This window comes from Carya illinoinensis, chromosome 5 (genome assembly GCF_018687715.1).
Source record: "Carya illinoinensis cultivar Pawnee chromosome 5, C.illinoinensisPawnee_v1, whole genome shotgun sequence".
Taxonomy (NCBI): domain Eukaryota; kingdom Viridiplantae; phylum Streptophyta; class Magnoliopsida; order Fagales; family Juglandaceae; genus Carya; species Carya illinoinensis.
This window is the reverse complement of record NC_056756.1, coordinates 27,445,295-27,459,306: the sequence shown is the minus strand read 5'-3', so window position 1 is coordinate 27,459,306 and position 14,012 is coordinate 27,445,295. Positions and strand designations below refer to the sequence as shown.

Here is a 14,012-nt window from a genome sequence, read left to right as displayed (position 1 = left end):
AAAATATAAAATTTATATTAAAAAAAAAATTAACATTTTAATAATAATTTTTTTCTTTTAAAGCAAATTCATGACAATGATGACATTTACGTATTATATAAGCAACGTTACTTTTTATAAAAATGTTATTAGTTTAAAACTTAATTATATAAAAGAAAATTCTGAAAAGAGGTTTAGAGATGTTTGTAGAGCCAGGTACTGAGGTACAACTGCCATTACATGTGCACACGGGTTCCAAACCCTGTTTCCTCTCCTGGAGCTCTCTTGGGAGGTTGGAAAGGAAACTCATTTATGACTGATCCCTCTTTGTCTTGAATTCCATCACCCATTTCCTCTGAGTGAAAGAAACACCTCCTTTCTTCTCTTTTCCAACTCTCTCCCTCTCTTTCTTTCCCTCTCTCTCTCTCTCTTGAATTATTAGGGCATACTGACAGTACAGATAGATCTATTCACACCATTCACTTTAATTTCATTAGAGGGTCCTTTCTTTCCGAGCAGGAACTCTGTTATTTCATTTATGATTCTTTTTTTATTTCCTCTTCTCCTCTCCAGAAAAGAAAATTTTGGTAAAGAAATCTCAACTTCTGGTTCTGTAAACGCGAGTTTCATGGATTGGATTTGGAGGTGAAAATAATGCACCAGAAGTAACAAAGTTTTCTGGGCAAATTATTGGGATCCCACGCGTCATTGCCTCTGAAGTTCAGAAAGCTGCTTACTTAGTTTTGAGCAGCCCAAGAAGCTCACAAATTGAATATATGGAGTAACAGTACCTTGCTTTATATTTTTCTAAAATTTATTTAAGTTAATTTTGTTTGTTTTTTGGTTTTCAATAATGCCTGCAGTTTGAGAATATAGAAATCATAGAAAGAGGAGAAAAGAATGGTTATATATATATGTATAGTCTGCAAGTTCTGAGAAATGAGCGCTACACGTGAAGGAAACACTGCAATGTCCGTGAGTTTGTGAGCAAAGTTTCCGAGAAACGATGCCCACCTCAGAGTCTTCTCCATTTGGCGACTTTGAAAAGCTTTTCTCACCAATGGAGCTTCTTTCACCTTCATTTAATGCTGTTAGTGCAGCTTCTCTGTTTCTTTCACTTGCATCCTGGTTGAAGTAGATGACCTTCCTTCAGTGCGTGTTTCTCCTCCTCCTCAACTTTTTGTTGTTTCAACCAGTTGTCTTCGCCTCATATATGTAGTTTTAATCAACAAGAAAAACGAGAAAAAGGCGTTGAAAATGACACTCATTGGCGCGGTCTGAGAGGACTTTGGAGTGGATGGATAGTAGATCTCGACTTATTATGTTTTGGAAAGTGTTTGGTTGAGAAGAAAAAGCGCCAAAAAAGAGCAAGAAAAGGTAGGGGGTTTAGAGATTCCCAGAATCGCCTGTTCCAATGTCGCTGTTTATGGAAACAAAATCAAACAATCATCTCAGGGTAAAAATATTTCGTTTTTACATTTAACCAAAGGTTGTGTTCTTTGGTTGAGTTTCATGGAACCCCTCGTTTCAAGGTGCTTGGCGCTGTTGTTTCTCTCCTCACTGCTTTCCCTTCCCTGTTGGGTCAGATCAGGGGATGCCGAAGCACTTGTGACTCTGAAGTCATCCATCGACATCTCAAACTCGCTGCCATGGAAACTCGACGCCGCCGCCCATGTCTGCCGCTGGCAAGGTGTCAAAGAGTGCATCAATGGAAGGGTCACAAAGCTCGTGTTGGAGTTCCTCAACCTGACCGGGCTTTTGGATCAAAAGGCCTTCAACCAGTTGGACCAACTCCGCGTGCTTAGCTTCAAGGGAAACTCACTCTACTCCCAGATTCCCGACCTCTCCGGCCTCCACAACCTCAAATCTCTCTTCCTCAACCACAACAACTTCTCCGGCGACTTCCCCGCCTCCATCTCCGGCCTCCACCGCTTAAAAGTCATCGCCCTGGAGGGGAACCAAATATCCGGACAGATTCCGGTGTCTCTTCTCAGACTTAGGCGGCTCTACACGCTCCAGTTGCAGGACAATCAGTTGAGAGGGACAATCCCTCCGTTCAACCAAACAACTCTCCGATTCTTCAACGTGTCCAACAACCAACTGTCCGGAGAGATTCCACTGACCCCGGCTCTGGTCCGGTTCAATGCGTCGGCATTTGCGGGTAATTTGAATCTGTGCGGGGAACAGTTAGATAATCCATGCGAAAGTCACCCACCGGCAATGGGTCCTCTTCCCGACCATCCTCAGACGTCGTCGTCTTCCAACCGCGGGAAATCGATTAAGTTAATTGCGGGGAGTGTGGGTGGATTTGCGGCGCTGTTAATCTGTTTGATAATATGTTGGATGCTCTGTAGGAAGCGTAGGAAACAGGAGGAGGAGGCATCGAGGAGAAAAGAAGTGGGCGTGGGAGTAGAGGCTGGGGAGGAGAGGTCGGGAGGGACAGGTACAGGGACAGGGGCAGGGACAACCCGAGGAGGGTTTTCGTGGGAAGGAGAGGGACTGGGGAGCTTGGTGTTCTGCGGAGCAGGGGATCAGAGAATGAGCTACAGCTTGGAGGACTTGCTGAAAGCGTCGGCGGAGACGCTGGGAAGAGGTGCAATGGGGAGTACATACAAAGCTGTAATGGAGTCGGGTTACATAGTGACGGTGAAGAGGCTAAAGGACTCGGCATACCCGAGTCTGGAGGAGTTCAGAAGACATATGCACGTGCTTGGCAGCCTCTCCCACCCCAACCTCGTACCCCTCAGAGCCTATTTCCAGGCCAAGGAGGAACGCCTTCTCGTCTACGATTACTTCCCCAATGGCAGCCTTTTCTCTCTCATTCACGGTACATCATCTTCATCTTTTTCATCTTTTGTTAATCTAATCCAATTCCATTGTTCTGTTTACTTATGTGTTTTTAAAAATTGGATATGAAATTTATTTACTTGCTTTTTATTCTGAAGTTTGAACACCATATGATGCTTATCTAGCAGACACATTGAATAGTCTGAAAAGTTCACTCCTTTTGGTCGCATGCAAGCTGCATTATGGGAATGGGCCACCTCCTGATTAAAGCTTTTAATTCAATATTGGTGCACCAATCAATCAATCAATCGCCGTTGTTGAGATTTAGGCGAATAAAGACAACGTCTGCTCCTTTCCCTTTCCATTTGTTTAATCTTAATCTCGCTTATTGACAACTCATTCGAGTTTGACCCCTGCACTTCGGTTTTGTCCCACTGGGCCACTCTCACTTTGCTCACTCCACTTTTCACGTATTTTGACATTCAAAATTCGGACGGTCAATTTCTCATTGCTTGGACGCAATTTATTCAGAGGAAAAATTTAGTTATAAGTATAATTACGCACTAATATGTATATTAATCTCATGTAATTGATTAAAAAGTAGATTTTATTAAAAACAATATTAATTTAAATTTTGAATATGAAGGAATCAGTATTGATACATAGGTTAGTACGTGAACTCTTACTCAAATTTGTACTACCACTTGCGTGCTTCACATCCACATTTCTTATTACACATTTCTTATTACTTGGACGCAAGCTACCTAAATCTCTGACTTTCTCATTCAAGTTTCTAGGTAATTTGGAAACAAAAATTAGAAAGGAAAATCAATCCAGCCTCAACTCCTTTGGACATCTAGTCGGTCTTGCGCTTCATTCAATAAGCTTTACCCTGAGGAGTTCAACCAGTACAACTACATTCATCCCATCGAATATTATTTCTCTTCTAATATCTGTTGATAATTTTTACTTGTTTTTTCATTTTAACCTTGATGCACATTTTTAGTTATAATCAATGATGGTGTCCATGTTTTGCCCAACTGGGCCGTGGAATAATCAAAAGATTTTTTGGCTTTTAAGTTTCATTATTTTGAAGTTTAACCCCAAGGGTGGTGAAGTGGTCCTGACACGAGCTGAATAAACTGGATGTCCTAGGTTCAAAACTCCTCATTCACATTCTTAAGGCCATCAGACTGGTAGAATTTTCTCTTGAATTACTTGAGGCACACTTGCAGAAAACTCTTTATTGAGTCTGTGCACCTCTAGGATCAGTTGGAAGCTTGTCCTGGACACCCGATGCCAAGAAAAAAAGTTATTTTGAAGCTTTTACCAAAACTGCTTTCAATTATTGTGAAGCTTTGCAAATGTTAAAAACCTTGAAATGAAACCTTCTCTCACTTCTCCTCACGTGTTTCTTTGCCATCAATCCGTCCCCGCCCAATCACGTTCACCTAAAGAAGATGCACTGTTAACTCGGTAGCAGACACCTGCACATGAGAAAATAGCAATAATTAGAATCATCTCACTCTTGCAAAGGCCCATTGACTGATTTTTCTGCTTTTTGTTTCTTTTGGAATTTAAATTTCCCAGTTTTCAATATCTGATGCTTGTATACCGATGTTATTTGAAGCTTGTCATCACTTTCTGCTGATTATACTACACATTTCCTTTGTCTTGACAACTGCAGCACTTGAGTCCACTATCTACGATTAGTGCCATTCACAACCTTCCTCAACTCAGCTAGTTGTTTTGCATTGATGTTTTTCTTCTAATGGTGTAATTTTTTAATGGTGTAATAACTGCAGCACTTCAGCTAGTTGTCCATGATTTCCTAAAAGATTTTAATTTTTAATGGCTACCTTCAGTTAAACATAAGGGTCCTTGTGATGAATTATTATTGCATTTTCAAAAGTCAATGTCTTTCTCACTCGGTAGCTGCTGATTTGATATGCTGGTCTTCTCATATTTCAGAATCTCTCAGATTTTCTAGATTGAAGCGTTTAAATGATCATAATTCATGATTCCAAAAAATAAAAATAGAAAAGAAGATTTGGAGAGCATGTGAATGTGCATCAGTTAGAACTGTTTGCATTTTTCCTCTTAAGATATTTAACTGTTCCCCTGGTTAATATGCTCGCTCACTTTTTATCACTCCCGCCTCAGGTTACCTCTGTGCACATGTTGTATGGTGATTTGTACAGTTTACTCCTATGTGCATGTTGTAAGGTGGTTTGTTTAGATTTTAGATCTGAAAAAGAAGCACCTTTAAGCCGATTTTGTACACATATGAGGTGCTTTAAGCTCTCTGAATATCCTCAATGGAACTGGCAGACGATTGATTTCTTTTTTCTCTTTTTGAGTCCAAGCAAGTCTTTAATGAGTTCTATTGGTTTTCTTGTTTACGATCTTATCTACTTGTCAATTTAGCAGTCCTGGTCCTAGTGCGTGTTTGTGTTGGGTAATATTTAAGTTAGACTTGGTGCAACTTCTTAACAAATTTTACCCTAAATAATGTTTGCATTAGATCAATATTTATGAGCCCATGGTTGCATTATATGTCCCCTCAATTTATTATGCTCACAAAATATGATTATGATCAGAAATCCATAACTGTCATTTTAAAAGGTGCAAGGTTATGATTTTTTTATCGTTTGAAAAACCATTAAATACTTAAGTTTCTGGTTGGATAGTAAATAGCATTCAACTAATGTAAACTTTGGCATGGAGAACATGTACTTTGTCACATCTGACCAAATATTTATTCACGTAGTATTACTGAGCAGTCTAATATTTTTTTATTCATATATGCATATATGCTCATCTATTTAAAGGAGGTTCAGTGTTGAGTGGTGGGATTGCGAATTGTTATTGAAGCCATGCTTGCCTTTGTTCTCTCATTCATGGCTGTTCAAGGGTTACTGTTCACAGCTCTGAAACAACCTCTAGTTTCTCTTCTCTCTTTCTACCTTTAAGCTTGGCCTTTTTTGGTTGTATATATGGAAAACCTAAAACACCATAAACATTCCATAACTAATAGCCACCGAATAACCTATTAAAATCAGCTTGAGGTTCTGTTACTCGCTGCAACCTAGAAAATCCTGCTGCTTGTGCTTGAAAAATCAGATTGGTTTGCCTGCTATTGTTGGTATTCTCCTCCTAAGTACAGCATTAACATATAAAGGAACTTCATGTCATTTGGTGTACAGTGAGGCCACTAACTCCTTTGCACTTGAAGGTAAGGAATCAAAATTACCATTATGCCCTCGGTCAACTTTTTTAGGGGGTGACCAAAGGGACATCACTTTTTTTAACCCCTCCAGATCCCTCGTCTCTGTCGACTGATCTGCCTAGTTTTGGGAGATTTCTTTGGGTAACCCAAATGGGTTTTGCTTCTGCACTCCTTCCTATCCCATCTCCCTCCAAACAAATGTGGTGTTGCCGTCACCTAGGCTGTTATCTTTTTGAACATTAGTCTTTTCAAATTACTTTGATGAGAAGTTAGTTTTTCGTTTCACCTGTATGTATACTTTGTGTGCATGGGTGTTCCCTTTTTCATCCTTAAAATATACTCTTAGGGTAAATTCCACCAACTTCCACAGGTCAGTGATACAGTGATACACTCTTATGACTGTCATATGCCATTACAAATTGTGACAACATATTCCTTCTTCCAATTAGTTTTCCTTTGGTAATAACCTTAGGTAATGATTATTAGCTAGATCAGTTAGATAATAAGAAGAATCAAGGGGGGAAAAAGAAGAATAGAAGCTTCAAATGGTCGAAACTCCTTGACATTTTTACTTATCAAAAAGGAAGTCTTTGACATTTACTAATGCTCAAGGGAAGTTGGCATAACTTACCACATTTCAAACTCATCATTAAGAAAGAAAAGTTCCAAGAATGAGATGATGTTGACAACAATATTTTTGAGAGCTAAGATCATATTTGAATAGCTAACAAATATAATGTGAATATGAAACAAAGTATGAAACAAAGCTTCCATAATTGAGGAATGGGGAGTCGTTGTTGTTGGTACTGCAAAAAATGAAGTGGCTTCAACTCGATACAGATTTAATGAAATGGAGCATCCTGTTGATTCCTTTAAAACTGAACTTAAATATATTGGTGACAGATAAGTAAAAGACAGTGCCATCCTGTGATTTGAATGAAAGCAACATCAAGAGTGCTTGTCTCATGCATTAACATTTCTGTTGTTACAGGATCAAGAACTACCGGTGGTGGAAAGCCTCTTCACTGGACATCATGCCTTAAAATAGCTGAGGACCTAGCAACTGGTCTGCTCTACATTCACCAGAACCCTGGCCTGACCCATGGAAATTTAAAATCCTCTAATGTCTTGCTGGGTTCTGACTTTGAGTCCTGCCTCACAGATTACGGTCTCACTTCATTCCGTGATCCTGACTCACTTGAAGAACCCAGTGCCACTTCCCTATTTTATAGAGCACCTGAATGCCGGGACATTCGAAAGCCATCTACACAACAAGCTGATGTCTACAGCTTTGGCGTCCTTCTCCTGGAACTTCTAACTGGCAAAACACCTTTCCAGGACCTTGTTCAGGAACACGGTTCAGATATACCTAGGTGGGTCAGGGCAGTCCGTGAAGAAGAGACTGAGTCGGGGGATGAGCCTACCTCTGGTAATGAGACATCTGAGGAGAAACTCCAGGCTCTCTTGAACATTGCAATGGCTTGTGTCTCACTTGTTCCAGAGAACCGGCCTACCGTGAAAGATGTTTTAAAGATGATCAGAGATGCCAGGGCAGAGGCTCAAGTGTCATCCAACGGTAGTGATCACTCGCCCGGAAGATGGTCAGATACTGTTCAGAGCTTGCCTAGAGAAGGACATTTGAGCATTTGATTGCATACCAAACTAAGAGATGCAAGGGCAGAGGCTCAAGTATCATCCAATAGTAGTGATTATTGAGTGCGAAGATGGCTGGTTACTGTTCTGAGCCCGCATAGGGAGGAACATTCGAGCATCTGAATATGATACCAAACCCGAATTATGATTTGCTTATTCTGATTCTTTTTATGATTTGAACTGCGATTCTTCAACTAGGCATTGTAGAATGTACTGGTGTAAAGGTGTTCTTTTGATCTTTTGGGCTAAGTCATGAGCTGATATTTAAAGATTCTATTGCTGATCGAGTTAGAAGTTTTGAAGATTGGATTACTTAAACCCCAATTTTACATTTGGGGGCTTGATCTGGTAGGGGTACTTGAACTCCTCTTTGGAAAAAGGTTCTTCACCCTGTCTTCAGATCCGAACACGGTGTTAGCTCAGGTTCTGTAATGAATCATTCGTACTGTTCCGTCTCCGACAGGGAGAAAAAGAAAGGGTGCACTTTTTTGTATTTAATTGTTGTAATGTTCTTTTTCTATAGATTTCTTTCAATCTTGTGTCAGATCTTTCCTTTTTCATATTGATAGTCTAAAGGGGTGTTCATCCGGACCGGATTTTTTCCGGTCCGGTCTGGAAATCTTGAATCTGGATGGTTATTCGCCCGGATTACACCCTAGCAGTTGAGGAAAACTCGAATCCGATTTTGTAACCCGGTTATCGATAACCAAGTTATACACTTTTTTTTTTTTTTTTTTTAATTTCTTCTTCTCTCTCAAACGACACCGTAGTGAAGAGTAGTGACATTTTTTTTTTAATTTTTTTATCGGTTAAAAGTAATGACATTGTATTAGTTTAATTAGTTGTGATGTATTATTATTTATTTTTTTCTTTGTAAATTTATATTTTGCATTGTGATGTAACAACAATATTACCTATGTTGCATTTTTTAAATTTTGTTCTTCAATTTATTTTTTAAAAAAGCTTTTTAAAAGTATTTAAATTATTATTATTTTTTAAATCTAGGCAATTTGAACATGATATCAATTTTATTTATTTTTTAAAATTTTTTTTAAAGTGCTATTCTTTTAAAGTGCTATAATTCTTTTTTAAAATTTATAAAGTTTTTTTTAAAATAAAATATTACAAAACCCGGATTGAATCCGGTTATAACCTTGATCCGGTTTTTATCCAAAAAAAAAGAGAGAGCAAACAATCCAAATATCTGGTTACAATCTCGGTATCCGGATTTAATCTAGTTATCCGCTCGGTTTTTTAAATACGGATCCGGATGAACATTCCTATCAATAGATACGATAGGGAGTTAAGCTGTCTCTGTCCAAACAAGAACAAGAAGAGAACTGCCCTAGTGAAGTTGCTGGTAATTGGCAACTACTTTGGATGCCTTATATTTTCAACTCGAACGTTAACGTCCATCCACAATTACTTTCTGCCCCCTCCTCAAATGCTATGGTATCAAATTTATCCTGAAGAGTGTAAATATACTATAATATTTTAACAATAATAACTAATGCCAAATCGTAGAGTGTGGAAGTGTCGTAAAATCGTTTTAAAAAAAAGTGTGATTTACTATTAAAAAATTATTATTTTTTCATGCAGATTACGTATTTATTCACTTTTTTTAAAATAATTAAATAGTGTTTATGCACTCACGACTATATCTATCATTTCTCTTTAACAAAATATATAACAAATTGTTTTCACAAAATATCCAAAAATAAAAAATACATCGTTTTGAACAAAAAAGAAAACATATATAGAACATAGAGTAATGGGAAAAGTACGCTTTGAATATAAAACAATTAGGTATTGCATCTCAACTATCAAAACTTACATATTGCACCATCAAACTATAAAAATGGATATTATGCATTCTTTCGTTGAGATATGATGGTCAAGATTTTGTTAACTCACCTATTTTTCTTTTACGTCAAAAGGCTGTATTTTAATTACGACGCAAAATGTCAATTTTTTGTAGTTTGAGGATATATACAATGTATCAATTTTTTTTGTGTAGGGTGTATTTTTTCATAGGTAGATTATAGATAAATTATATTGATGGATAATCTATCTACGGCTGGGCATTCAGGTATGGATTTGGGTTTCTCACAATATCCAGATTTTTAAAAGCAGACAGGTATCCACTTAGGTAGAACTGGTCAAAACTCTACGGGTATCCAAATTTGGATGCGGTTTTCCCGAATATCCAGATTACTTGTGGTTGTAACCGAATATCTTTTAGACGAGGTTTACAATTTTTAAAATGTATTTTTTTTTTCTTTATTTTTTTAATGTGCGCTTATTATCTCTTATATAATGAATATTTTGACGAGGAAGTTGAGCCTACGGGCATGGCTTGGAGATTTATACACAAATTCCGGATTGATTATATAAAATTAAAAAATTCATCTCATCTCATTTCTACTCATCGTTACAACTTTTTCAATTCCTTATATACAATATAATAAATAACTTTACCTTTTCAAATTCCAATACAAAATTAATATTACAAAATTATATTATAACAATATTTTATTTATTACTATTTAAAACATCTAATCTCATCTCATCTCATCTGTGTAACCAAACGGGACCAATTTTATGGGCTTGACCCATGGATCCTAGGGGTGTGCATCCGGACCGGATTTTTTCCGGATCCGGTCCGGAAATCCGGATCCGGATGAATCCGGGCGGTTATCCGCCCGGATTATTCCCGGGCGGATTTATAAAACACGGATCCGGTTACGGATCCGGTTGTAAAACCCGGTAATCCGTAACCGGGTTACGGATCCGCATGGTTTTATTTTAGCCGAAAACGATACCGTTTCGGTCTCTTTGATGTATTTTCCTCTCAACTCTCTCGAAGGCACGAACGGATTGCTAAGCCTCACTCAACTTCAGTCTTCTCTCAACCCTAGCCGTGCCGTCTCTCTAGCCGTGCCGTCTCTCATCGCTGTCTCTCAACTCTCTCGAAGCATACGGTATGTTAATCTCTCTTTCTCTATCTCTCTCTTGGTTTGGTTGGTTTTTTTTTCTGGGTTTGTATTGGATTTTTGCTTAGGTTTGTATTGGATTTTTTTTTTTTTTTTTTTTTTGGATTTGTATTGGATTTTTGCTTAGGTTTGTATTGGATTTTTTTTTTCTTTCTCGGTTTGGTTGGATTTCATTTTTCATGCTTTTTGGTATCTCTGTCTCTACCTCTCTCTCGGTTTAGTTAGATTTTTTTTATGGGTTTGTATTTGATTTTCGCTTCTGTTTGGGTTTGGGTTTGATTTTCTGGATTATGTACAAGAAAGTTGATTGATGTGGCTTCTTTCGGATTCATGATCCAGTGGTTGGATTTCATTTGCCTTCGACAAGGTTTGCTGAGCCCAATTATTTGTAATTTCTTTTTGGTGTTCCTAAATCTTTTTTTTTTTAATGGGACAGAAACAAAACTCACATAGTTGTCTCATGTGGTTCAAAACCACTTTCACTGGTATGTGGATATTCCATTAACTAAAGTAATTATTGGTAATGGTTTTCTAAGAACTGAAAACTGGATTTATTTTGTTTACCAATCAGTTCCTTGTACTTCTATTTGGGTTTGGGCTCAGTCTGTTAGAGATGGTGGGATGTGAATGGGGAGGGAAGCTTTCTAAGCCTGACATTCTGTTGGCGTTATGGGAATATTTTCAATCCTGGTTTTGTCTTTGGTTTTATTTTTGGTGTTAACCAGCGTTTAGAAAATGGCAAATTTTCTTTCTGGTATCACTCTGCTTTCTGTTTAAATTCTATGAGTAATGATGTTGAATCTTTGATCTTTGGGTGCTGCTGCATTTCAGCTCTTGTTTTAACATATATCAGGGCAAGACTTGTATATCTTATTCCCCTTCGAGAGTCAAAGAAAACTTCACCATACGCTCTAATCATTCATCAAATTGCACTTTATCTTTTAGCCTGACAAAGGAGATTCTTGCAACAATGAACTTTTATTAGGATTGGTTTTACCATGTTCTATTTTTTTTATTTTTTTTTTAACTTTATCCTACATGTTTTGCTATTGGTTTCACTACTACTCAATTTCTTTTGCCATCTGCTTGTCCCTTACCAACCTTTAAAATCTTGATTTGATGTTTGTTGTAGACTGCAAGCAAGATTCCACCTAAATTGGCCCTATTTTACCAACCTCACAAAAATCTATCTCCATTATCTACTGAAAAGCCTCCTTAATTATATATGCTGACAATAAACTTTCACTTTTGAAAAGGTTTAGAAAATGGTTAAGCTTTATGTGGTGGGCTAGATGTTTAATTAATAAATATGATTATAGATCAGCTGCATATATGGCCTCCAAATCACTAATTAACAGCTGGTTGGTGCTGCTTATTTTTTATTTTCTTTTCAGTGCTGCTTTTCTTTTTGCTGAATCAAAGTTTGCATAATATTTATTAAAGCGCTAAATTGACAAATATTTATTTATTAAAACAGATGGAAGGTAGTTTTAGTGATAGTGTTGGTGGTTCTAGTTCAGCTCATATTTCATTAGACATGGAGGAAGACACTAGTCCTTTAGTGCCTTCCTCCATGAATACCCCAAACCCCACGCCGGCACCATCTCTTCCCCCAAAGCCAAAAAGAGCCAAGAAGGCTACCAACCAATCTCATGTATGGGATCATTTTACAAGGATTGAACCTGTTGATCCTATTGCACCGAAAGCTCAATGCAATTATTGTTTCAAGATTTATGGATGCCATTATAAAAATGGTACTTCATCAATGTCGCACCACCTAGGATATTCTTGTCCTGAGTCTCCCATTAGACAGGATAAAAATCTTGAGAAGGATAAATCACCATCACACACTGGAGTTAGAATGGATGGTAGAGGATCTAGTCCTCAAATGTTAGGACAATATGATCGTGAAAAATTAAAGGCGATGATTTCTAATTTGTTTATCCAGTGTGAATTGCCATTCAAGGTTATAGAGCATCCGGCATTTGTTAAAATCTTGAGTTATTTAGAGCCTAGACACAACTTGCCATCCCGAACCACCTTCCAAAAAGAGTGTATTGGTTTATATAAGGAGGAGAAGCAAAAGTTGAAGGCTTTGTTGAGCAATCAAAGAGTTTGTTTGACCACCGATATATGGACATCGGTGCAAAACAAGAATTATATTTGTGTCACGTGTCATTATGTTGATCAAAATTGGGTACTACACAAGAAAATCATAATGTTTTTCAAGATTCATAATCATAGAGGTGAGACCATTGCTTGGATGTTAGAGTCTTGCTTGATGGATTGGGAGATTAACCGCCTTTGTACGATCACTGTGGATAATGCCACCTCTAATGATGTCGCTATTGATCATGTGAGGAGGAGCATAAGAGATAAGGAGTTTACAATTTTGGAAGGCGAGTTTATACATGTGCGATGTGCTGCACATATTTTAAACCTCATTGTTTGTGATGGTTTAAAAATTATATATGATGCTATAAATAATATTAGAGAAGCAGTAAGATTTGTGAGGTCCTCACCGGCAAGGCTTGATATGTTTAGAACATGTGCAAAGGAGCTGAATATTGTGTGTGGAAAAATGGTGTGTCTAGATGTTCCCACTAGATGGAACTCCACATACCTAATGCTTAGTATTGCTGAAAAATATGAAAAAGCTTTTGTGTTAATGAGAGTGAGGGAGTCACAGCTTGCGGCGCCTCCATTTGAAGATTGGCAAAGGGCTCGTGTTTTTATTAAGTTTCTTAAAGTTTTTTATGATGCCACTTTGAAAATCTCCAGCTCATTTTATGTGACATCTAATATGTTATTTCAACAAATTTCTACAATTGAGCACAATTTGAACAAAATGGGTCAGAGTGGGGATGATTTGTTGAGGAAGATGGCGTCTAATATGAAACTTAAATTTGATAAATATTGGGGGAACATGAATAAGATGAACATGATTGTTTATGTAGCTTTTGTCCTTGACCCTCGATATAAGATCACAGCCTTGTCATATTGGTTAAAAAAGTGCAAAGGGGATGAATGTGGAGATAGAATTGAGGCCAATGTAAGATTGCTCATGAATCGTTTGATTGAGCAATATCACAAGTTTTATGGGCAAGATAGTGGAAGATCAAATATGGCACAAGTTTCAAGTTCCTCAAGTATTATTGGTGACGACTTGGAATATGAAGATTTTGATACATCTCTAGATCAATATCTTGAGGGGCAAAACAATTCGGTGTTTAGCTCGGACTTAGAGAGGTATTTGTCGGATGTGATTGAACCAAAAGTATCCGAGTTTGATATTTTGGATTGGTGGAAGAGGAATTCATTTAGATATCCCATCCTTGCGGAGATCGCACGTGATATATTGGTCATCCCTA

At 37.7% G+C, this 14,012-nt stretch overlaps 1 protein-coding gene across 1 annotated transcript; it reads left to right on the top strand.

The window, feature by feature from the left end:
• Positions 1 to 222: 222 nt before the first annotated feature.
• LOC122310710 (inactive leucine-rich repeat receptor-like serine/threonine-protein kinase At1g60630) lies at positions 223 to 8,192 on the top strand. The gene is made up of 2 exons (XM_043124828.1): positions 223 to 2,806; positions 6,987 to 8,192. The coding sequence occupies exons 1-2, from the start codon at positions 1,492 to 1,494 to the stop codon at positions 7,643 to 7,645; spliced, it is 1,974 nt and encodes a 657-aa protein (XP_042980762.1). The 5' UTR covers positions 223 to 1,491; the 3' UTR covers positions 7,646 to 8,192.
• The last annotated feature ends 5,820 nt before the right edge of the window (positions 8,193 to 14,012 follow it).